Genomic DNA, 26,454 nt, shown 5'->3' on the forward strand with positions numbered 1-26,454 from the left:
ACCTGGTGAAGGAGAACAGGTTGGACTCCAGGAGGGGCTCTCTGGTGCTAGCTGGAAAGGGGGCTGCTCCCCAGCCAGGATCCCTGCTCCTCTGTGTGGTGGCAGTTCCTGGGGAGGCACTTAAGTCCATGGGGCAGAGAGGAAGCTGTCCGTGTCCCATAGCAAGTCCGCTCCAGCCTAAGCCCCTTGTCCCTCCACCCCCTTCCCTGTCCACCCTTTGACCGGGAGGGTCAAACCAGTCCACCCCCATCCCCATTTTGTTCCCTGTGGTTTTTTTTTTTAATCTCGGTCCCTTGTCTATTCCGTCCCACGTTCTCCTTATTCCAGACCTTCGTCTGTCGTGTTGTATCTGTTTCCCTCAGGCTCCCCCCCTTTATCTCTGTCTCTCCCTTTCTCTGTGTCCCTCTGACTTCTCTTGCTGTCTGCTCCGCCCCTCTTCTGTCTTCTTCCTCGCCCCAAACCCCAACGAGAGACGGTTGGAACCTTGGAGAAGGCTCTGCAGGCTGTCCTGGCTTCTGGCATCCGGGATGGGAACGGCAGTGGCGCTGGGAACGGGGACGACGGGGAGCAGCAGCAGCAGCAGGACCAACGGGCGCCACATGGCCGGGCACCTAGAGCCGGCGCAGGGCGGCGAGGACCGGGTGGTCAGAGGCCCTGCCCCCTGTCCAGGCTCCGCCTCCCACTCCGCCAACCCCCTCCCCGCCCCCTTCTGTCCCCTCCCCCTTCGGGGTGCTAGGCCCACTGCCCCCGAAGCCCGGCCCTCAAGCCCAAGCCTCAGTCACTGCTCACCTGCCCGCAGGCCTGCCTGTCTTCTCACTGCCCTCGTGTCCGCCCCCAGCCCGGTCACTGGCCTTCCGCTCCTCTGGCGCTATTAGAGCCACACGGTTTTCGCCCGAGCTGTTCCTGGAGCTTCGGACGCCTTCTGCAGCCGGAGCCACGCCCACTCCTGGCCACGCCCCCAGGGCATCACCACGCCCCACTCATTGTTACACCCAACCCTCACATAAAGATCACGCCCCCAGGACAGCCCCACCCCCCATTGTTACGCACCACCCGACCGTCCTACTATGGCCACTCCCCTGGTATAACCACGCCCACATCCCTTAGCCACACCCCTAGCGTCAAGACAAGCCTCCGCCCCCTGACCACGCCTCGACCACATCAGGCCACGCCCCACGCCAGAGCCACGTCTCTACTTGAAGAGCAAGGCCCTTGAGACCCCTGGTGTTTGGGGGCTCTGCTCTGTTCCACTTTTTTTTTTTTTTTTAAAGATTTTATTTATTTATTTGAGAGAGAATGAGAGCACGAGAGGGAAGAGGGTCAGAGGAAGAAGCAGACTCCCTGCCGAGCAGGAAGCCCGATGCGGGACTCGATGCGGGACTCGATCCAGGGACTCGATCCAGGGACTCCAGGATCACGACCTGAGCCGAAGGCAGTCGCCCAACCAACTGAGCCACCCAGGCGCCCCTGCTCTGTTCTACTCTTGAAGACCGCCCAGCGACTTGGGGTGCCCTTTCCCGCACTGTGGTCCAGAAGGTCTGTCCAAGCAGGCACGCTGGGCACCCAGGGAGATCACTGTCCTGTGCCCACTGTCCCAAAGCCGTGACCTTATTTTGTCCAAGTTTGCAGTTTAGTCAGAAGCGTTAATCTGGTTCCTGTTACTTCACAATGGCCAACAATGGAAGATGAGAAATTATTCTTTTGAGTGAGTGACTACAGAAACTTGCAAAATTTTATCTTGAGTATCCTTACATTTCACTTTGACGAGGTATGGCTATTTCCATATCTTTCCTTTTGGAGCACCAGATGGTCTTTTGAGGTCATTTTGGTTTTTTCCAAATATATGAAATTAAGTATCCCCCCCAAGTAGTTCCTCCTCTTCACTGCTGCAGTCTCCCCCACTTCGGAGATTCCTGTTATCTTGTGGAAACCTCACTTCTACCCCTTTCCCCGCACATTTTCTTTATTCTCGCTGAGGCCTTCTGCAAACACTCTTTGCCACACAGTTATCTCCCAGCTCATCAGCCACCGGCTCATCTGAACTCTTGAATCTTTATTGTTCATACTCAACACTTCACCGTTTTACTTATTCCTACCTGACGTTAGCAATACACTGTTTCTTTGAGGACGTTCATTTAGCGGAGGCGGTTCAGCCTGTTCCTTTTTAGTGGCTAAGTCTCAGATTTTCCCGAGCTCCTTTTCTCCCAGGAGTTCCTGGAACCTTGCCCGCAGGAAAAGCCACTCACACTCCTGTTTCCCAGTGAGGGTTTCTGGAGAACCTGTGTGCCCCAAAGCTGACAAAGCTGTTGTACATTTCCTGTTTGTCCACCCACCAGACCACCATGCTGCAAAAGGATTCCCCCTTCCTTGGTTTTAACCACTAAAATATGCCCATTTTCTTCTGTTGCTGCAAAAGCTTAGGTTTGGGGAGTATGGCAGGGGGAGGGCGGAACACCCGCCTGTGTGTTCCATCTACTCCCCAGTCCTGCCAGGCTTGAGGGTTGTCTGGTGGTCCTGAGCTACGCACTTGCTTTCCTGTTCCACTGTCGTCAGGTCAGCTGACTGTGTGGAGAAACGATGAGGGTTTGGGAGCTGTGCTTGGCAGATGCCATATTTGCACCTGTTTCTTCACCATCCCCAGAGGCCACATGTTCCTCCATAGAGAGACCACGGTCCTGTCTTCCCTTGAAGGATTTCTGGACATTATTTTCACTCCATACTCTGCTCACAAGTCAACAATTCAACCAGTTCCCCAATTTGACAGGCACTACAGCAATCTGATTTCCTAAATGTGAAAGGGAACTTTGTCATGATTACCACGGTGGCAAGTCGGGGGGTGGGGAGGTTATATATTTGCTGTTTTTCTTTGTGGCCTTTAATTTGGGGAATACTGTAACCCCATGGTGAAAGAGGCAGGCTCTGGCTGGGATGGAAGGGGAGCTTGACCACATGCCTCGCGGTTAAGCCCAGTGGACTGAGGGAACAAACAGGCAGCTGGGGTGGGGGAGCAAAGCATCAAGCCCCAGCTCCTGGCTTACTGCTCCTTCAGCCAGGTGTTAATCTGTATACACTTCAAGCTTTGCCTAGTATGAGGAAGGGAATCAAGTCAAGTGCACACAGTCCACTCCATCCCATGGCCTAACTCCTTCTTGCTGGGCCGCTGAGCTCAGCCGGCCCTCTTCCCTCCCCACCCGCCAAGCACTCTTACTTTTTACGACACAGAGCTTTCACATTCACACATCTGTGCTCACAACCGAGTAGAAACCTTCTAAGTACAACTTCCCATCAAATCAAAGTCACCGTTATATGGATTCACCTCCCAGCAAGGTCATCTCGAGAACGGTAATGTAGAAGATGCACCCCCAATTCAGAATGTGAAAAATCATTTGAGAAAATATGAAATATTTACACACGTTAGTTCTTTATTGGAAGAGGTGGTTCAGATCCATTTATATATGCAAAAGGGTAGGATGACAAAATACGTAATGGCCCTGTCACCTTTTCAAATATTTTACTTAAAATATACTTTTTATTAAGCTTTAAGGTCACAGTGTAGGAAATCTCTGTAGTTGCCATTAAAACTACTCTAAAGAATATTTCCTGCACAAAACGATGCAGGATTTTAAAACAATATACATGCAGAAAAAGACACATATCTTAAGTGCACAGAACACTCAGATATTCAGCACCCAGATTTAGAAACAGTATTACCAGCACCAGATAAATACCTTTTTCAGCCTTGCCCCAAGGCTAGCCACTAGACTGCTATCTAAATGCATAGACAAGTTTTTACCTTCTTTTGCTTTACACAGATGGTCATGCAGGGTGTGTGCCTGTGTCTGGCTTCCAGCATTCAGCTCTGTGAAACCGAGCTCCTATTGCAAATACTTACGGCTCACTCGTTCTCAACACTCTACAGTCTTCTGCAGTGAAACATACCACTTAGGTTCATTCATTCTACCGTATGCATGCCTTCAGAGAATTCTGGTTTTAGCAGTTTTATGCCATGAATATTCTAGCATGTCCTTTGGTTGACATAAACGCACCTATCTGCTACGTTTGGGTTAAAAGGGTATACGCATGTTCAAAGAGCCAGCTTTCCAAAATGGTCATAATAGTTGGCAATACCTCGAGCAGGGTAGGCTTCCTGCTGTTTACCTCCTTGCCAAAACTTGGTTCTTTTTTATGCTTTTCATTTTAACCATCTCAGTGAGTGGGTGGTGTTTTAATTTTGCATTTCCCTGATTACTAATAAAAATAACATACCTTTTTGTGTTTACTGGCCATCTGGATATTCTAAGTGGATGTCCCAGTCTCTTGCCCATTTTCTATTTTTTTCTTATTGATTTGTAAGCATTCTTTTTCAATTTTAGATTCAGGGCTGAAAGGGCCAAATCCAGACTGTTGCCTGTGTTTGTGAATAAAGTTTTATTGAGACACAGACATGTTCAGAGACTGTCTAGCCCACAAAGCCCCAAGTATTTACTAACTGGCCCCTTCCAAAAACCATCACCACTCCCTCCTCTACACTCAAGTCTGCTGTCATATATGTAAGTTGTGTATTTTCTCCCCGTTTCTTGCCTATTTGCTTTCTTAATGGGATCCTTTTGATAAACATAAGTTTCAAAAAGTTAATATATCCAAATTAACTGGCTTTATAGTTTAGTGATTTGGGGGTCTTAAGAAAAATTTTCTTACTATAAGGTTACATACAGTCTGCTAAATTTTTCTCAAAGCTTTATTATTTTCCATTTCATATTTAGATCTGTAATCCATCTCAACCCACTTCTCTATTTCCTATTAAATTTACTGACATTTATTAGAAAGAATATCCTCTTCCCCATTACACTGCATTATCATCTTCATCAAAAACCAAGTGACTATTATATATGGGTGTTTCTGGAATCTTTATTCTGTCTGAATGGTCAATTTGTTTCTCTCTGCACCAATACCACACAATTATAATAATTTCTATGGCTTTATGACAGGTCTTCCTTGGTACCTGGTAATATAAATTCTTTCACTCTATTCCGGAAGATAGCCTTGACTATTATTGGTCTTCTGAATTTTCATTTGAATTTTAGAGTTAGCTTAATTTCAATTAAATAACTTACTAGGACTTTTAAGATTGCATTGAATATATGAAATTATTTGGGGGAAATTGAGATCTTTTTAAAACTCTCCTGGAATCCATGAACTAGATATGGCCCTCTCAAGTTTTGTAGGTTTTTTTCTAGATACAGTTCTTGAAAATAGGTGTTAGGTAATTTTCCCTCCAGGCACTTGAGGATTTTTGATGCTATTTTAAGTGGTATTGCTTTTAAGTTTTTCATTTTTTATGTTCACTGCTGGGTATATTAAAAAACTGTTTTTGCACAATGAGCTTATATGCAGGGACCTTGCTAAACTTGGTCATTAATTTCAATTATCTGTGCATTCTTCAGAACTTTCAATGTACAAAACCATGTCAATTGCAAATAAGTTTTACTTCTAATCCTTATGCTCTTTGTTTTTCTTCCCTTATTCTCCTGGCTATGTCCTCTTGCAGAATACTGAATACAATTAGTGACAGCATATAGCCTTTTTTTTTTTTTCCTTTTTTGCATCCTGGAGAAAACTTTCAGTATTTCAGTATTAGGTAGGCTGGCGGTTGTAGTTTTAGATACTTTTCATGCAAGTAGGAAAGTTCCTTTCAAATCCATAGCTTATGAAGAACATTAATGGATGCTGACTTTACACGTGACTTTTCTGCATCCTAGATTGTTTCCATGATGTAGTCCAGTGATTAATTTTTGATTATTAAATGACCCTTACATTCCTTGGCCCAATGAACTGGGTCGTGTGACAGGTTACTGGCAATCAGAATGGAATTACCATGATTGGTTTAGACGAATCGGGATTCACCCTCTGTGTCATGTGAGGAAATGGTGAACAAACTCTTCCAGCAAGGAATAAGGGGAAAAAGGACACTGAGTTAATCAACTAAAACTGCCAGAAACTTGTATTTGTTCCACAATACTGGGAATGAGGAGCAGTGCACAAAATAATGTGACATAGCATTCACATCAAATAAAAGGAGATGAAGTTTCTGAATTACATATTGGCACACCGCGCACTCAAACCTATGGATTAGACAAGCAGAGTGGCACGAGAGCTGTGTGTCGTTTACAGATAAACTGTGTGGATGCCCTTTTACTGACAGAGACTTAACTCCAAATCATCTATGCATAGTTTATGAAAATAGTGTCTTAAAATCTTTTTTGTTCAAATGTAGTTGAAAACTCTACAAAAACCACCAGCTTAGCCTTTATTGATGGGGCATTCACCAAAAACCCATTTGTCAATGCCTCCCAACAAATAGAAAAGTACGTATTTAACTATCTGGTACCTAGCAAACGTCTCACCAACAACAAATATCCTGTGTTAGTACATTCTGCCACCTTAATACTCAGAATACTGCCTTTTCCCAAATAATTCAAATCCAAATTTGCATAGAATTACTATTAGACTGCATTTTAAAAACATGATAGAAACTGCCATATATGTTTAATGTTTCTGTCCTCATTATAGACTCCTGATTCCAAAACTTCATTTTATACAATGGTTTATTCAGAGCTGATAGCTTCTGATGGCTTTCCTATAAACATTGGAATTTACATCAGAAATATGGCTTTTAGTATAACAATTTCCAAGACAATATGTTTTCCCACATTCATCACTCTGACAGATCTCGTCTTGGTATGATTCCCTGATATGTAAATACAATTTGAATTCCAAAATAAATATTAAATATTCATCAAGTTTCGCTCCTGTATAAATTATCTCGTGCCCAATGGGTTGCAGGATCTCGCTGAAGGCTTTGCTGCTTCTTGCATTCCTAGGGATCCTTCTCTGTGAGAAATCAGGTAGAGATGAATCTAATGCCTAAATGGTTTTCCCCATTCAGAAACACGAGCTCTCAGTGACGTCTGTCTCCCTATTGGATTTCGTCATACTCAGAGCGTTTTGACTTCACAGGAGAGTCTCCACGTCCAGTACACTCACATTCCCTCTCCTGTGAATTCTCTGATGGCTATTGAAGGCTGACCTGTGGTGGAATTTTTTCCCACACTCGTTACATTCGTAGGGCTTCTCTCCTGAATGAGTCCTATAGTGTACTGTGAGGTATGACTTCTGAGAAAAGACTTTCCCACACTCGTTACATTCGTAGGGCTTCTCTCCGGAATGGCTTCTATAGTGCACAGTGAGGTTTGACATCCGAGAGAAGACTTTCCCACATTTACTACATTCATAGGGCTTCTCTCCCGAATGGATCCGGTGGTGGATGGTGAGATAGGACTTCTGAGAGAAGAACTTCCCGCATTCGTAACACTCGTAGGGCTTCTCTCCTGTATGCACTCTTTGATGTCTAAAGAGGGATGAGTTATGGGAGAAGGTTTTCCCACATTCACTACATCCATAGGGTTTCTCTTCAGAGTGACTTCTGTAATGTAGAGTGTAGTATGACAACTCGGAGAACAATTTTCCACAGATGTTACATTCATAGGATTTCTCCCCTTTTGAAAGCGGCTGGTGCCCACTGAAGGCTGAACTGTCAAGGAAGATTTTCCCACATTCATTACATTCATAGGGTTTGTCTCCTAAAGGAGCTGTAGGATGGTCAGTGAGATATGAGAACTGAGAGAGCTTTCCACATTCACTACATTCGTGGGGCTTCTCATCTGTGTGTACTTTCCGATGTCTAATGAAGGCTGAATTTAAATTGAAGGTTTTCCCACACTCATTACATTCATAGGGTTTCTCTTCTAAGTGACTTCTATAATGTATAGTGAGGTATGACACCCGAGAGAAGAACTTCCCACACTCACTGCACTGATAGGGTTTCTCTCCCGTGTGGGTCCTCTGATGTGTAATAAGGGTAGATTTTCGGTAGTAGGATTTCCCACATTCATTACATTTGTAAAGTTTCTCTCCTGTATGCGTTCTCTGGTGGTCACTGAGGGCAGACTTGCGGGAGAAGGATTTCCCACATTCGTTACAGGGATAGGGTCTCTCTCCTGAATGATTCCTCTGGTGTAGGGTGAGATGGGTCTTTTGGCAGAAGGTTTTGCCACACTCATTACATTCATAGGGCTTCTCACCTGAATGAGTTCTCAGGTGTTGGGTGAGATGTAACTTCTGACAGAAAGTTTTCCCACACTCAGTACATTTATAGGGCTTCTCCTCTAAGTGTGATCTCCGATGGACGGTGAGGGTCCCCTTTTGGCTGAAGGATTTCCCACATACATTACATTCATAAGGTTTCTCTCCCGTGTGGGCCCTCTGATGTATGATTAACTTTGACTTTTTACAGAAGGATTTTCCACATTCGCTGCATTCAAAGGGCTTCAATTCCATCTGTGACCTCTGGTATACGTTAAAATTTGACATCTGGATGAAGTCTGACCCAGAGTCATTCCACTCGTAGGGCTTTTCCCCCATATAAGCTCTCTTATGAGCAAGGAAAACAGCTTCATTGTCTAAGGCTTCCATGCATTCATTATATTCAAAGGGTTTCTCCAAAATATTAATCTTCTGAAGAATACTCTCTTCATTTTGAGAATAGCCTTCCCCATTTTGATTACATTCATAGGGTTTCCCTCTGTGGTACATCTTCTCGCATTCACTACACTCATCAGGTTTCCTTCTTGCATAGCTTCCATCACTAATAATTAATTCTGAAGTAGACTCTAAATTCTTTCCACATGAGACACAAGTATGAGATGTTATGTTTGAAGGAACAAGGCTTGTTTCCACATTACATGTTTTATCAAATGCATTCTCTCTCTCTTCAATCGGGGTTTTGCTGTTGGTAGAAATAGCTTGCCTTGAATGTTCATCTTCTTTTCCTGGGATTCTCTCTATCCAGTCATCAACTTTCCAGACTATTTCTAAAAAGGAATAAAATTAAACAAACCTTGTGAATCTGAACACACCAGGTATCAAACGGGAGTGGTACTCAGGTGCCCTACGGAGGAAGTGACTCTGGCTTTATAGCCAGTCTCCAAAAATAAACATCATCACAAGGGTCTAGTCTTCCTCTCCCCTTGATGGGTCACATAAGACACACACACACACATACACACACACACACGGGAGTGGGGTGGGGTAGGCACAGGGAAGGGATAAGAGTGGGATAGGACTCAGCACTAGAGAGAGAAGGGAGAGTAAATTCATACCAAATATAAGTACCTTTGTTACTTCCCAAATATGTTCAAAACTTTGGTAGAAAAGGTGAAATAAACCCAAGAAATGATGAGCAGAGGGCACCATCACTGAAAGAGCACTAGATTAAGGCAGAAACAGGAGGGCTCTTGAGCACATCGGTCCAGTGGGAGAACAAGAGCAATTGCTACATGAATATTCAAGGAAAACATTCAAGTATGGATTACGCTGGGAGTAAGAGGTCACAATTTATATTAAACTGTAAGATACTGCTTCACACAAAGATTACCATGATGACATCCTCACTAGCCCAGACCCTTCCAAAACCTTTGCCTTTCTATTCTGCACATAAATCCAAATAAGCATTCTAAAAATTCCAATCTCCTCATCTTTAGAAACAGTCCTACCACCAGGGCTCCAACTCCCCAGCCCTGGTTCACATTCACCTGGAGGGAGGAGAGTTCTAGGCACATAAATATCCAAAAGGAATGTAAGATGGGACCAGATGGCAAGAGACCGAGCCACGAACATCGGCTCTCTGAAGTGTCCCGACAGTCTTACTTAACTGTAACTGCACTTTGCACAACAGAGCATGGCGACTCAAAGTGCAGAGATGAGGCTACCTCGATTCAAAGCCACTTCTACACTACTGGCCGAGCCTTGAGCAAGTTACTTAACTGTGATGCAGCTTCGCATGGCTGAAATGTGCCCAAATCACTGGGAAGGGACCAACTTGGTGCATGTGAATCGCTCAGAACAGTATATGAAACGAAACACATGTCCATCGATTTTCTTTCAATTTACTGACTTAAATTTCATAAAACCAGTCATGTCCCTGACATAACACTAACCAAGTCCTGAAAACAAGCAAGTTATAGTACAGGTTTCGTTTAGTTTTAGTATAAAACCTTAAACGTCAGATTTCTAAAGCTGCCCCTGTACTATTAACTTTTTATTTCCATGCCTCTTACAGAGTTTTGGAGCCTCTGAGCTCTTGCTGGCTGCCCTCATCCACAATCAGTGCGACACCAACAGTTCTGTGCTCAGAAATCTACACCATCCCTGGGCCTCCAAGCCCCGAATACCAACAGAAAAAACAAAACAAAACAAAAAAAGAGAAGTTATCATTCACCAGTAAGATTTTTCATTACTTGGATTCACAAATGTATTCAAACTAGCATTTCACTAATCTTCCAAAAATACCTTCTGCTCCAGGAAGCCAGGCCATGCCCGCTTCCTCCCAATCACCAGCCTATGCTCACGCTCTCGTGCACCAAGGTGGCTTCCAGCGGTGGCTACACTCCACACCTATCCATACTTCAGGGGAAGCTTTAAATGTTTCTTCCCAGCTATTTAAAGCTCTTCTTCCTTTAATTTTTAAAACAGGTTTAACACAAAGTTATAAATAACATGTACTTGAAAGTCACTACTCTGTGTGAAAGCTCAACCTGAACTAGCCCATGCAACTATGTTTTCCTTTCCTAACTTTTAAACTGTGTGCCTGCGGATAGTATGGCAACGTTTCCTAGTTTTCCTGAAATCTCTCTGTGATTGGAAACTAAAGTAGTTCCTAATCTGATCAAATGGGGTGCTTTCAGGTCCCACCCTAACCCTGTTTTATCGAATCATAGTTGAGGATAAATTATGTCTCAACGGATATAGATAAAAAAGGTCTTTCTTCCCTAGGTCCTCAATCCATGAAAAACCTACAGAATGCCTTCTATATGTTACATACCAAAGCAGGATCCTTCCTCTTGGAGGATTGTAACTCAGGTAGAGAAAGAGAATCAAGTACCAAATATATAAACATATCTAACTTTCATGGTAACTGCGGAATGGGTATCAAGAGAAGGGAGAAACAAGTGTGGTGAAGAAGTAATTAAGGAAAGCTCAAATAAGAGGTGAACTTTTAAGGATAAAGTTCTAGAGGTTCTGTTGCACAACAATGTGAATATAGTTAGTACCACTGAACTGTATGCTTAAAAATGTTAAAATGGCAAATTTTGTTATGCGTTTGTGGTTTTTTGAGCCTTGGCATTTCTTCCGGGGTAGATTTTTTAAAAAATTACTTTTTTTTTTTCTTTTTAAGATTTTATTTATTTATTTGACAGAGAGAGAATGAGAGAGAGAGCACATGAGAGGGGGAGGGTCAGAGGGAGCAGCAGACTCCCCGCCGAGCAGGGAGCCCGATGCGGGACTCGATCCAGGGACTCCAGGATCATGACCTGAGCCAAAGGCAGTCACCTAACCAATTGAGCCACCCAGGCGCCCATTTTTTACTTATTTTCAAAATTCAAATATAGTTATTAATGTGCTGTGTTATATTAGTTTCAGGTATATATTGTAATCTCTTTATAACTACAATTTAAAAAGGAAGGAAGGAAAATGTATAACTTGGGTAAAAGAGGCACATACGAAGAAGGGCTAGGATAGTCTGGACATCTAGACCAAATGGAATTTAACAAGAGTCTGGGGAAACAGGCCATGAATTTTGATGGGCAACATCACACCATAGTGAGAGGAACCCGAGGAGAGGAGAATGTAAAATGTATTTCAGAAGAAATAGTTATGGGCTCATCTTGTCAGCCTAGTGTTAAATCAACTGGATGTTTCAGATGAACAGACTCTGCAACTTCCAAATAGGATTCACTGTAATCCAGGTATAAGAAAGTATCCTTTACGCTGAGGTCAGAAGAAACTAAGAATATACAGGAAAATTTTAAAGCATTTCACAACATAAACAGGAACCAAGGGAGAGAAGACCAGTATGATGTAATAAATAAAGGAAGTGGGGAGGATGCACAGGATGGTTTGGAGAAGTTTGCAGCTGACTGTCAGCCACTCTGAGGAAGAAGGGATTGGGGTACCTCTCCAGCATGGGCATCCGTCAGGTAAAACAGTCCACAGGTTACAGGCATTAAATATCAATTGGAACAAGCAGCATAAATACAAAGAAAAAGGCCTCACAGTTGAGATAAGATGAACCTTTTTAAAGGATATGAAGAAAATTAAAGAATGGAAAAAAGGCTCTTTCCTCCCTGGCTGCTCGAAGCTCAGCCGCCATCATGAAGGACATGGTAACTATCCAGACCAGGAAGTTCACAAGCAAGTAACTACTTCAGTGGAAACAAATGGTCATTGATGTTCCTCACCCCAGGAAGGCCGCAGTAATGGGGGAACAACTAGCACAATGTACAAGACCACACCAGGTGTCATCTTCGTATTTGGATTCAGAACCCATTTTGGTGGTGGCAAGACAACTGGCTTTGGCATGATTTAGGATTCCTTGCATAATGCAAAGAAAAATAAACCCAAATACAGACTTGTAAGACATGGCCTGTACGAGAAGAAAAAGACCTCCAGGAAAGAGTGAGAGGAATGTCAAGAGCAGAATGAAGAAAGTCAGGGGGGACGCCAAGAGCCATGGCTGGTGCTGGCCAACAGTGAGCCAGAGATTGGACAACAGGAGTAAAGATTCTGCAGCGACTTTATCTGTGGTGATTGTGCAGATTTTCCATGAGGATTAATAAAATAAGAACTTAAAAAAAAAAAGATTCTATTTATTTTTGTAAGAGAACATGAACGCCTAAGCGAGGGGAAGGGATGGAGGGAGCAGCAGACTCCCCACTGAGCAGGGAACCCTGGGATCATGACCCGAGCCAAAGGCAGATGCATAACTGACTGAGCCACCCAGGCGCCCAAACTAAGAACTTTTAAAAAAAAGAATGGCAAACAGGTCCTGGGAGGCCAACTTCACTTATGAGTAAACGCTTCCTGCACATCTACGGTGGCTGCAGATGTGGGCAGACAGAGAAGGAGCGCTGGGAAAAGAGGAAGGCCCGACTCGTGCTGCACCAGCATACTGACACCGCTTAAAGCACGAAGTCGAAGAAAAATCAAGACGGCTGCATGAATGCTTCAGCGAAGCTCGATTTTACTTATTTTTATTTATTTATTTAAAAAATTTTATTTGACAGAGACAGAGAGAGAGAGCACAAGTAGGGGGAGCAGCAGAGGAGAAGGAGGCTCCCTGCCAAGCAGGGAGCCCGATGCAGGGCTCAATCCCAGGACTCTGGGATCATGACCTGAGCCCAAGGCAGCTGCTCAACCGACTGAGCCATCCAGGCACCCCGCGAAGCTCGATTTTATTTTATTTTAAATTTTTTTAAAAGATTTTATTTATTTGACAGAGAGACAGACAGTGAGAGAGAAACACAAGCAGGGTGAGTGGCAGGCAGAGGGAGAAGCAGGTTTCCCGCTGAGCAGGGAGCCCGATGCGGGACTCGATCCCAGGACCCTGGGATCATGACCTGAGCCGAAGGCAGACACTTAACGACTGAGCCACCCAGGCGCCCCGAAGCTCGATATTACAGTAACCTTTTTCCTCTCTTCTGCAAACCTGCCTGTGGTCTCAGGAACCTGGCACCACCCTGAAAGTAACTAACAAGGCTGGCAGCATATACACAATTCCTGTCAAATCGGCTAGATCCTCTCCCTTATATAAAGCCCCCTTCCTTGCAGTTTGTGAATGCCACAGCCCTCTGTAGCCTCCTTTGCCCAGCAAAGCAATGAAGCTCTTGTTGCTCTTTATCCCAAGCTGTCTTTCAGTTGTATTTGGGCTCCAAAGCACAGGGGTCAGTTTTCAACAACATCACGTGAGGACTGACTTAGGGCCTGTGCTCATCGGTGCCAAACGGAGCACTGGTGCACCTACATGAGGCAGTGGCTGGCCTCACCGGCTCAGGGAGGGAGCAGATTTTGGTGTCTGAGTGCACAAAGGAGGGAGTGAAACAGGCAGGAAACCAGCCCAAGGCACTTCATGGCAAGGAAGGAAGGAAAATGGAAGACAAAAAGAATGAACGGGAAAGTCTCAAGTTCATTTTTCTCTGAGACTTCTGAATGCCTGCAAAGAAAGGAATTCTGTGCTACTGGGGGTGAGTGAGTTACTGAGAACACACGAGGAGGAAGTGACTGGATCCTCAGCACTGGCTAGCGTGGAAAATGTCCACAAGTGTAAATCAAATGTAAAATCAGAAAAGCAGCCTGCACGCGGTGCTGGAGGGAGCAAGCTGCCTGCGGCCTGGGAGGTGTGGCCGGGGCGCTGGAGGCTGAGGGCCACCCTCAGTCCCTCAAAGCGGGGGCGACCATGTCCAAAACCCTACTGTGCTCCTAACTTACCGGGATGACTCTGACACGGCAGATCACCTTCGGCTGTCCATGGCTCCTCTCCCTGCTCCAACTTGAGGATCACTTTCGGTTTGGTGCTGTCATACCCTGTGAGTGAGAAACAGAGGCAGACTTGGACCGGCTGCTCGGCTCTCAGATCTCTGAGTCCAAGATGCTGCCTCAGAGGCTGCAGGATAAAACGTGGCCAGCTTTGCACCTTCGCGAAATCAAAGGTGTCGATGGAGATGCCAACATACGAATACCCAACCTGGTGCCCAAAGGGAGTTAAATGGTCCTATCACTTATTTCTTCAAACTTGAGGGAAAATCATTAAATTGGCAGTCCCTCCACCTCAACCCCGGCCCCCGGGGGTATGGACCCACACAGCAAGCTCTCCTCACCCACAGAGACGAGATGGCTGTAGTTCTCCAGCATCACATCCCGGTACGTGGTCTTCTCATCGGGCTCCAGCTGCTGCCACTCCTCCTGGGTGAAGTCCACGGCCACATCCCTGAATGACACTGGCCCCTGGAACGGCACCAGATCAGAACTGGTCACATGGAGGAGGCATGCGGGCATGGGAGCTTACCAAGCTCACTGATAAAGTTAACTGTGAACGCTGAAAACCTGACTGTGTGTTACAGATTATGGAACAAAATCGGAGTGGAAACACACTGCCTTTGGGTTCTTTCACATGCCCCCTAAAAAACCAAGCCCCGAAACCAGAAAACCAAGTGAGCTCCCGTTTTGCAACTGAACTGAGTTCTGGGGATGTAAGATGAGTAAGACACCACTCCTGCTCTCAGAAAGCTTCCAGCCTGGGAGGAAAACACCACGGAAATAAAGACACATTTTAACCCTCAGCCTCCCGCCCCACCTCGTCACGGGGGCGCATGCAGCACTCGGTCCCTGGTCTCCGTCTTCTGTTCAGCTGTTTCATCTGTAGCGACCTGCGTGACTAAGGGTTCAACTTCCTCCAAGTTTTGGGCCAAATACCACACCTCAAACACCTCACTCCTGCAGCAATAACTTGCACCAACGAACACCCAAGAGGTCAGAGTGCCGCACGGAGAGTGGTTTAACAAACTGAATTTTATGCTGCCAGGTTAGGTTTCACAGATGCAGCCAGGATGCCAGAGGAGTAAGGCGGAAAGAAGAGGCAGAGGCGTGAAGTACCAATGGGCAGAAACAGAGGCAGCATTGACACTGAAGAGGGGGGTGGGAAGAACAGGGCAGGGAGACCCCTGCACAGCTCTCTGATGGAAGGAGCGGATTCTAATTCAGGAGGGTAAACTCAATGGACACAGTTACTTTCCTGCCTCAAAAACAAAACAAAACCCCCTAAAAGTCCAATTCAAAGAAATAAAAGAACAGAGCCCTGGAACACAGAGGCTGTTCCCTGAGCAGGAATTTCTCTGAGGAGACTCCTGACACACAGAGTCGAGAAGAGGAGAACCGAAGCCGCAGACCGCACAGCTCCACACAGGGCGCACGCAGGGCCCCAGCAAGAGTGGACTGCGGACTGTGCCAGAGCCCTGGAGGATCCCCAGGCCCATCGAGAGGGCGCAGGGCCCCAGTCAGCAGTGGAGGTGAGGAGCAAGGAGCCACAGGAGCGCCTGAGCAGCCCAAGCGGATCCCGGTTTTCGGTCCACAGAGCAGTGGGATGAGCGGCGGACGGTAAGACCTCTCCGGTTGTGGGCCCCGTGGCCACACACGTGGCGGAGTACCACACGCTTCAGGCCTCCACAGGTGGGGGGGGGGTCACACATTCACTGCGACACAGACAGCTTCTGTCTGGGATAAATGTTAAATCGGAGGGAATACGGGTGCACTCCAAGAGGGTCTTGGGCAAACCAGGACACACGTCCACTCTATCCGTGCTGGACGTGGGTGATCTTCCTGAAGGCAGCTCTCAGAGAACCACACTGAGGGAAAGGCGACTCGGGAGACAATCTTGTCTGCCAACTCACAGCCAGTTCAAAATGGGAGTGGTGCCTACAGATTCCGTGTGTAAGAAGACACTATCCACAGGAGAAAAAGGCAGCCTACAGAACGGGAAGAACATCTGCCAACCATGTCTCTGGTAAAGAACTCATACCCAGAATACACAGCAAACTCCTAAAACCCAACAACAGAAACCAACATAATTCAAAATGGGAAAAGGACTGGAATGGACATTTCTCAAAGAAGACACATAAGCGTCCAAGGAGCACATGGGGAGATGCTCAACATCACTAATCACTACGGAAATGCAAATCAAAGCCACGATGAGTCACCACCTCCTGTCCCTTAGCATGGCTACTACCAAAAAGCCAGCAAATAACACATGTCGGAGAAATCAGAACCCTCGTGCGCTGTCGCTGGAATGCAAACTGGGGCAGCCACTGCAGGCATGAGAGTGCCTTAAAAATTAAAAATAAATTTGTTATTAATTTACCGTATGATCAAGCAATTCCACTTTTGGGTATATACTTAAAAGAACTGAAAGCAGGGTCTCAGAGAGGTATTTATACACCCATGCTCACTGCAGCATTATTCATAATAGTGAAAATGCAGAAGTAACCCAAGTGTCCATGGACACACGAAAAAACAAGCAAAACGCGGTCTATATTTACAATGGAGTAATATTCAGCCCTCAAAAGAAGGACATTCTGGCACCTGCTCCATCATGGATGAACTCTGAAGACACGATGCTCAGTGAAACACACCACCAACAAGACAAATGCTGGACGATTCCACTTAGGTGAGGTACTTGGAATAGTCACAATCAAAGCGACAGAAAGTGCAATGGTTGCCAGGGGAGGGGGGACGTGCGACGTTACTATTTACTGGGGACAGAGCTTCAGTTTTACAAGATGAGAAGTGTTCTCAAGATGGACGGTGGTGGTGGTTGCACAACAATGTGAATGTGCTTAATGCCAGTGACTTGTACGTTTTAAAATGGTTAAAACAGTGAATTTCATGCTATATGTACTTTATCACAATAAAAAAATGGAAGAAAAACTGAAGTGATGTCAACCTAAACACATTTCCCTACTCCACTAACTTCTAGGGCTCTGCAGTCATCCCCTCCATAAAAAAAAAGAGTGAAATGGCGTCATTAGTTGAGTATATCCACATTAGCTATTAGTGATTTTTCTTCCAAAAACTGAAATTAAAAAATCACGACTCATCAGCTGATTGAGGAAAACAGTGTAAATAAAAGATAAGCATCAAGATGAGCAGCTCAACAATGATTAAAATCAATTTCGTAAAGGACACTTACATTTTTTCTACTGATTTGTATTTTTCAATAAATTAAGGATACTGCTTCCATAAAATGAGAACATTCTCCCAAAAACAGCCAGCAGAGAATACTTAGAAATTAAAGACCAAATTGTTGAATTTTTTTAAAACCCCCAAGTAAGAGGCTTAAATAACAAAGGGGACACAGAATATACAATTTAGGAAATGTCTCAGATAACAAGAAATTGAAATGCTGAAATAAAGCTTGAGATACAGAAGCCAGGTCCGACAGACTCAACATTTTCAGAAAGAGAAAACAAGAAGGACGAACACAAAGAATCAAAGGCAGAATGGAAAATGATACCTGAGCTGAAGGATCGCGTAAGCCTTCATGTCACAAGGGGCCATCCAACTTGCAAACAAGAATTTTTGGGGGGAAATACAGATCTAGAGATTTCCTGATAAAATGCCTCAAACCGAAAAATTAAGGGGAAAAAAAAAAAAACTCCTAAAAGGTGGGGAAAAAACACACCAGTTACCCTGGAAACTGCCATTCTACTTCTCACCTGAGAAAAACCCTTGGACAACTGCCCACGGCTTGTGAAAGAAAAAGTATTTCGAACCCAGAAGTGTACACCAAGCCAAGCTAACATTTCAGCCTACAGACATTAGATTCTTTCAGGAAAGCAGGACAATTTATTATCCAAGGGATCACTTTCCTCAAAACCTTCAAGATATCCTCCACTGAAAGCGAGTGAGAGGGCCGCCACAGAGGAACACGGGGATACAGACGCCCCCCTGAAGAGCAGCAAGGGGGTCTCCAATGCCATTGCAAGCAGCGATGCTAGGGGCTGCCAATACTCAACTCCCGCTTCAGAAGAAAAGTGCGCGGCAAATGTGTCCCATGATCCTGCTGTTGACAAAAGATGTATCCACACAGGGTTTTCTACCCCCATGTAGGAGCCACAGCCGACATTCCCCAAGACTGCAGGAGTTGAGCTGACGGAGAATCCCGAGCAGGACATCGCAGGACAAGTGAGCTGATGAACTGCCACGGAGAGTGGAGAACCTCCTGGGTTCAGTTAGTCCACAAGGCAAGGAGTGGCGGGGTCAGAAGGCTGACCAAGCAATCGGTAAGACAGACAAAATCACACACCCATACCCCTTGTATCAACACAAACGCAAAATGAGATATTAGCAAACAGAATCCAACACCAGAACGAAAATATATAATATCTAAGTGGCACTTATCCCAAGAACACATGCTCATTTCATCTTTGGAAATCCATCAGCACGCTATTCTAGTATGGCCAAGAAAAGACTTTTATCCCACAAAGATGCTGAAAAAGCCTCTGACTATATTCAAAATACATACGTGATTTAAAAAAACCCTCAAGAAAATAGGAATGGACACTTCACTAGCACAGATGTGTGTATACACACACACGCTCACACCCTGATACACATAGTACGTGGGATACACACACAAGCACTCGTGTGCTTTTTAAGTTTATACAGACGGAGACGCATGTGCACAGGTTTTATACAGTCCTCTCAGTTCTAAAGTCAGGGTTTTACTTAATGGACAAACACCAGATGCGTTCCCAGTAAGATAAGGAACAAGGCAAAATGCTCATTATCTCCAGTTGGAGAAAACAGAAGGCATACTAATCAACAGAGAAAGAATAAAACTATTTCTATTTCCAAGTGATATACTACACCCAGAAAACTCAGAGAAACAACAACAAAACCAACTCAATAAAGGAATACTGTTAAATCAGCACATATAAAGCAGTAGCCCCCAGGGAGCCTGGCTGGCTCAGTTGGAGAGCGTGCGACTCTTAATCTTGGGGTTGTGACTTTGAGCTCCATGTTGGGTGGGGAGGGGAGGGTAGGGAGGGGAAGGGGAGAGGAAGGGAGGGGGAGGGGAAGGGGAAGGGAGGGGTAGGGGGAGGAGGGGAAGGGGGTGGGGAGGGGAGGGGACAGGAGGGAGGGGAGGGGTGGGGGAGGGGAGGGGAGGGGAGGGGAAGGGAGGGGAAGGGAGGGGAAGGGAGGGGAAGGGAGGGGAGGGAAGAAGGAAGGAAGGAAGGAAAGAAAGAAAGAAGGAAAGAAAAAGATCACTTAGAAAAAAACTAACAGCCCTTGTTACATTAACAGACTAAGAAGATTTAATTCAAGTATACACACACTTTATGGAGTAAAAGAAAAAATAAAATTGTTAATAAGAAACATACAAAATCTATACTAGGAAAACTTTAAAAACACTCCTGAAAGGCGCAGAAGCACACTTGAACAAATGAAATGATGCTCCTTTTCCCTGGATGGGTCAATTCAGTAACACAGAGATGTAAATCACTCTCCCCTCAATTACTTTACAGATATGTGATCCCAACAAAATTACCAAAAAAGCTTTTTTCCTGGAACTAGGTGAGCTGGCACTAAAGTTCATATGGGGGGGGGGGGGAATCAAGAACTAGGAAAATCTCCAAAAAAGCAGCTCTTTAAGGGGCCTAACCTCTACCAGATTTAGAACACACCCATTATGATTAAAAGGGTTTAGTGTTGGCACACGGATGGAGGTGGGTCAGTGGAATGGAGCAGTAAGTCTAGAAACAGACTTCTGTGATCACATGACAAACCATGAGGACCTGTGATATTACAAGACGGTGTAACAACGCACTGACTTTTTTTTAATTTTTTTATTTTTTTAAAGATTTTATTTATTTATTTGAGAGAGAGAGAGAGAGAGAGCATATGAGAGCGGGGAGGGTCAGAGGGAGAAGCAGACTCCCTGCTGAGCAGGGAGCCCGATGCGGGACTCAATCCTGGGACTCCAGGATCATGACCTGAGCCGAAGGCAGTCGCCCAACCAACTGAGCCAACCCACTGATTTTAATACACAGTGTTGGAGCAACTACAGTCCTTTGGGCAAAGACGAAACTGCATCCATACCTTATACCATAAAAGAAAAAAGTCCAACTGGATCGGTGATCTAAATATAAAATACTAAACCACACAGAAAAAAAAAATGGGTGAATTTCCCTATAACCCGGATGGGGGGAAAGGTTTCTGGGGACACCGAATAACAGAATATACAAAGCGGTGGTTTTCAAGACACGGATCTTGAAGCAATGAAGGACAGGAATTATAGACAGGAAATCAACATGGGGAGGCCTGTGGTTACTGCCCTGAGAGTTTCTGGCCCTGGAGCAGGGAGGGTTGACAAACTGGGGAAACATGCAGGAAAGGACAAGCCATATAGAAAATCAAGGATCTACTGAAATAGGCCTAGAATGGACCCAGATGTTACAAGTGGTATTGAACATTAAAATAACTTATTACCGTATTCCTTATGTTCAAAACATCTGAGTAGGAACAGGGAAGACGTAAAAAAAGACTCATATTGAACTTCTACAGATAAAGACTACAGTGTCTGAGATGGAAGTTACACCAGACTAGATTAACACAGCACTGAAAAAAAAGATCAGTGAAAACAAAGCATAGCAATAGAAGCTTATATAAAATGAAATGCACAGAGAAAAAGGAATTTAAAGAGAACGAGGTGTGTCAGTGAGTTGTGGGACAACTTCAAGCAGCCTAACACACAGGAATCGCTGAAGGATGGATGGAGGGAGGCGGGGGGAATATCTGAAAAAATGTGGTCAAAAATTTCTCAAAGTTGATGAAAATCATAAACACACAGATCCAAGAAGTTCAATGATCTGCAAGCATAGAGACATGAAGAAAACAATACCAAGACATAGCATAATCAAATCGCTCAAAACCAGGGATAAAGAGAAAAGTTTAAAAGCAGCTAGAAAAAAACCCAAAAAACAAAAACCACAGTACATACAGAGGAACGAAGGTAAGGATGACATCACATTTCTCCTGGAAACAATGGAAGTGAGAAGACAGTAGGGGAAGATGTCTGAAGTACAGGAGGAGAAAACCCAGCAAAGCTCCCCTGAAATAAAAGCCAAGGCAAAATAAAGCTGTTTTCTGACATACAAGAGCTGAAAGATTCTTCAGCAACTAGAAGTGTTCCAAAATCTATAAAGAACTTATCAAACTCAACACCCAAGAAACAAATGATCCAGTTAAAAAATGTGCAGAAGACATGAATAGACACTTTCCCAAAGACCTACAAATGGCCGACATGAAAAGATGCTCAACATCACTCATCACAAGGGAAACACAAATCAAAACTACAATGAGATATCACCTCACACCTGTCAGAATGGCCAAAATCAACAACACAAGAAACAACAAATGTTGGCGAGGCTGTGGAGAAAGGGGAACCCTCCTACACTGTTGGTGGGAACGCAAGCTGGTGTAGCCACTCTGGAAAACAGTATGGAGGTTCCTCAAAAAGTTGAAAATAGAGCTACCATATGACCCAGCAATTGCACTACTGGGTATTTACCCAAAGGATACAAAAATACAGATTCAAAGGAGAATCTTTGATGTTTATGGCCCCCTGATGTCTACAGCAGCATTATCTACCATAGCCAAACTATGGAGAGAGCCCAAATGTCCACCGACTGATGGATAAAGAAGATGTGGTTTGTATACAATGGAATATTACTCAGCCATCAAAAGAATGAAAGCTTACCATCTGCAATGATGTGGATGGAACTACAGGGGATTATGCTAAGTGAAATAAGTCAGTCAGAGAAAGACAAATACCATATGATTTCACTCATACACGGAATTTAAGAAACAAAACAAATGAACATATGGGAAGGAAAAAAACAAGAGGGGGGGAATCAAACCATAAGAGACTCCTTAAGGACAGAATACACCGAGGGGTGATGGAGGGAGGTGGATGGGGGATGGGCATTAAGGGAGGGCACTTGTTGTGATGAGCACCAGGTGTCCTATGTAAGTGATGAATCACTGAATTCTAGTCCCGAAACCAGTATTGCATTGTATGTTCACTAACTAAAATTTAAATAATAATTTGAAAAAGAAAAAAACAAACAACTAGAAGTGTTGAAGGAAGTCCTTCAGGCAGAAGGAAAATGACAGCAGATAAAAATCTGTATCTACATCAAGAAATGAAGAGTACTAGACATGATAACTATGTTATTTTCTTATTCCTGAAAAAATAACTATTTACTTAAAAATCATTATGTCTTGTGGGATTGATTCTACCTGTAAAAGTAAAATGACACAACGGCATAATGACCCAGAGGGGAGAAATGGAAGTGACAAGTTCCCTACATTCTCAGCGATCAACGGTACATTACCTGAAGATAAGCTGTGATAAATTAAAGTTGCATACTATAAATCCCAAAGCAATCACAAATAACAACAGTGTTAGAGCTAACAAGCCCACAAGAGATGTAAAATGGAATCATAAAAGACACACAATGAAAAGGAAGGAAGACAAAAGAAAAAAGAAACCTGGGAGTCCTCTATGATCCTTGCAACTGTTGTGTAAGTATGAAGTTTTTCCAAAATAAAATGCTGAATAAAAATGAATATTATCAAATATACAGGGGATGTTTCAGGGGCGTCTGGGTGACTCAGTGGGTTAAACGTCTTGGCTCAGGTCATGGTCCCAGGGTCCTGAGATCGAGCCCCGCATTGGGTTCCCTGCTCAGCGGGGAGCTTACTTCTCCCTACCCTCTGTTCTTCCCTCCCCCCGTCCCACTCGTACTGTCTTGCTCTCTCAAATAAATAAAACCTTTAAAATATATATATATAGTTGATGTTTCAAAAGGACTCAGAAACCAATCTGAAGGGATTTCTCTGGTCAAAGACAGAACCACCTAGGCATCAAAGAGAGTAACAACTTCGATGTACTGAAATACTTAAAACACGTGTAAACCCGTAAGCTCATAATAACAAAATGCAACAAACAAAAATCTCGGTTGCTCAGGAGCCTACTCAATATTGTGAAAATTACCTTTCCTGTATGAACCACAAAACCAATTAAAGAGATATTTTTCTTTATTTTACTTTTTTTTAAAAAGATTTTATTTATTTATTTGAGAGAGAGAATGATAGAGAGAGAGCATGAGAGGGGGGAGGGTCAGAGGGAGAAGCAGACTCCCTGCCGAGCAGGGAGCCTGATGCGGGACTCGATCCCGGGACTCCAGGATCATGACCTGAGCCGAAGGCAGTTGCTTAACCAACTGAGCCCCCCAGGCGCCCAAAGAGATATTTTTCTTTAGAAAAGTATTCCAACCGGTGAATGAGAAAGAAATGGCAAAGCAGCACAGCACCATCTTGTCTCCCCTAAAGAATCCAGGAATTTTGGCAACGAACATCAACCAATGGATGCTAACATCACAAAAACAAAGACAGGAAGAGGATACGGGCCTCTAGGAGAAAGCAGACAAGTATCATGCGCAACAAAGTCTTCCCAAAAGAACTGAACAGAAATGGGTAAACTTGCAGAGCTAACTACCAATCTTATAAGGCAACTAGGGAATTAATAAAAAAAACGTGTTATAAAGTTAAAATGGTGGCAATGTGGTAAACACAATCCAGACTGTGGGAAACAGAGGATAAACCCAGTTTCTTCAAACGTAAGTTACATAGTAACACAAGAGACATACCAGAGGAACTACTAGTAAAAGACTTAAAAGACTTACCAGCCCCCATCGCTTCCCCGCCCCACGAAGTATGGTCTCTACGTGTACCCTGACTGAGAAGAACCCAAAACATTCAGAAAACGGTGAAACTTTGAACAGCAGATATTATATATTAAGAAAGAAAGGTATTCAGTCAGATGCGTGGTTCCGTGAGGTAAGGGCTGGAAGATGTTCAATGGATTTGACCGTAATTAGGTCACTGTTAATCTTTGCCAACACATTCGGGAGAAGGGTGAGGACAAACCAAGATGCTGAGAACTGAAACAGGAATGGGAGTGAGGACGTATTTACTAAAGAATACCTTGCTGTATTATTTACTGCACAACCCAGATGAACAGTAACAGAAGCATCTTAAGGATGAGCAGGCCATTCCCTCCGACTCAGCTTTTATCCCTGGATCAAACAGTAACAATGAAAATGTCTCCTTGGATCAGGGTATTTTGCTACCTGGAAAACTATACGCAGCAGGCCCTTGGCTTAGATAAGCAACAAGTATAAGCCATATGTTGCAATGACTTATTAGGAAAGCTACCCATAATAACATCAATTTCAACAAAGACAATTTCTCAAGTCCTAGAAAATCTTGAAAACCCACAGGTAACAAAACAGTCAATTCAAATCACATAATGGGGGTGCCTGGGTGGCTCAGTCGTTAAGCGTCTGCCTTCGGCTCAGGTCATGGTCTCAGGGTCCTGGGATCGAGCCCCACGTCGGGCTCCCTGCTCTGCAAGAAGCCTGCTTCTCCCTCTCCCACTCCCCCTGCTTGTGTTCCCTCTCTTACTGTCTCTCACTGTCAAATAAATAAATAAAATCTTAAAAAAAAAACAAAAACCCACAAACCACGTAATGGGCCATACTCCTTTTCTGCGACTGTCAGAAAACGAGAGTTATGTGTAGCTCTATCCCCACAGCCCTGAGGTGACCTACTGTCTGCACACACGAACTCGAAAAAAGACTCTGGGTGCTGATCTGACCCCTTAATAATGGTACTTTACGTGATAATGTCTTTTATTTCCACATTTCCATTTTAAAATCTGGATCCATATAAATCTCCTGAAATGCATTACAAAACCAAGCAAGGGAACATATACAGAGATAGGAAAACTCACCTGGGATTCGTTCATTTTCTGCCGCTCTTGGAAAAGCATACAGACTGTTAACAGTGGACCTAGGGAAGCAGAAGAAATAATATAAGTCAGAAACAACCGGCATAATAACCACCAAAGCTCATATCCTGTGAACACTCAGAAGGGGCTAAAAATGTGAGAAAGGAGAAACATAGAGTAGAACTGTTGTCACTCCCACATATCAGGAGGTGATTAGATGGGTTACTCTCATTGGCTAACATAAACATCGACTCATTTTTCAAATAGCTTGCCTCCGTTAATGTTGAAAAAAAACCCTCTTCTTATACTGTTTACATATTTTCTTACTGACTCTTCAAATTGCTTAAAATCAAAGTATCCACAGGAACAGAAAACACTACTTCTCTAAAATGATTAATGTGCATCAAAGCATACTTCTGTTTTTAAATAGTATCACTTCACTGCGTTATCGCTGCACCTAAGAATCTTTTACTAAGAAAACTGTAACACAGCGGACAGAACACGGGCCCAGGAGCTGAGTCCGGTGAGCAAGCCCACCCACAGACCCCGTCACCCCGGACAAGCCACCTCCCTTCTCGGACCCAATGTCCTGTCAACCCAGGCAGCAGCACCTGGCCCTCGCACACTGGTCCCCCAGGGCACAACCCAGCGGGGTCAGCAGACCCTCCGCGCTTACAGACGCGTCGGGAAGCTGGACAGGGAACCCGGGGGAGGAAGGCGTGTCGGGTGCGGGCGGAGGCGCGGGCCCCCTGCGCCCCCGGGAAACCTGGGTCCCACGAGTCCCGAGCCCCGGGGAGCGCCCATCCCTCCCCGTCCAGCCGCCCGGAAGATCCACAAGCGCACGACCTACCCCGTCGGGACCCGCCGAGCTGCCCCAAGGCTACCGAACGCTCCGGGACGGGGGCTGCTCCTCCTCCGCCTCCCGGGGCCGCCGCTCCCGGGGAGCCGGGTCTGGGCCTACGGGACAAACTCACTTCGGGCCGACGACCCTCTCGGGGCCCGAACTGGCCGCCCGGGGCCTCGCCGCCCCGCAATCGCAGACGTGCCGTGCCCGGGCCTCGCCGCCCTGCGCCGCCGCCGCCCGCCCGGCCCCTCCGGCCCAGCCCGCGGGCTCCGGAGCTCGCGCTCGGGGGTCCCCGCTCGAGCCCCCG

At 44.9% G+C, this 26,454-nt stretch overlaps 1 protein-coding gene across 1 annotated transcript; it reads right to left on the reverse strand.

Moving 5' to 3' along the window:
• Positions 1–5,578: 5,578 nt before the first annotated feature.
• RBAK (RB associated KRAB zinc finger) lies at positions 5,579–26,235 on the reverse strand. The gene is made up of 5 exons (XM_034988318.1): positions 26,154–26,235; positions 25,307–25,365; positions 14,772–14,898; positions 14,383–14,478; positions 5,579–8,930 (listed from the first exon to the last, which is right to left on the reverse strand). Exons 2-5 carry the CDS (start codon positions 25,343–25,345, stop codon positions 7,012–7,014), a joined length of 2,181 nt encoding a protein of 726 aa, XP_034844209.1. The 5' UTR covers positions 25,346–25,365; positions 26,154–26,235; the 3' UTR covers positions 5,579–7,011.
• Positions 26,236–26,454: the final 219 nt, after the last annotated feature.

The sequence above is a fragment of the Mirounga leonina genome, unplaced genomic scaffold (genome assembly GCF_011800145.1).
Source record: "Mirounga leonina isolate KUSES-001 unplaced genomic scaffold, KU_Mleo_1.0 Mir_454, whole genome shotgun sequence".
Classification (NCBI taxonomy): Eukaryota; Metazoa; Chordata; class Mammalia; order Carnivora; family Phocidae; genus Mirounga; species Mirounga leonina.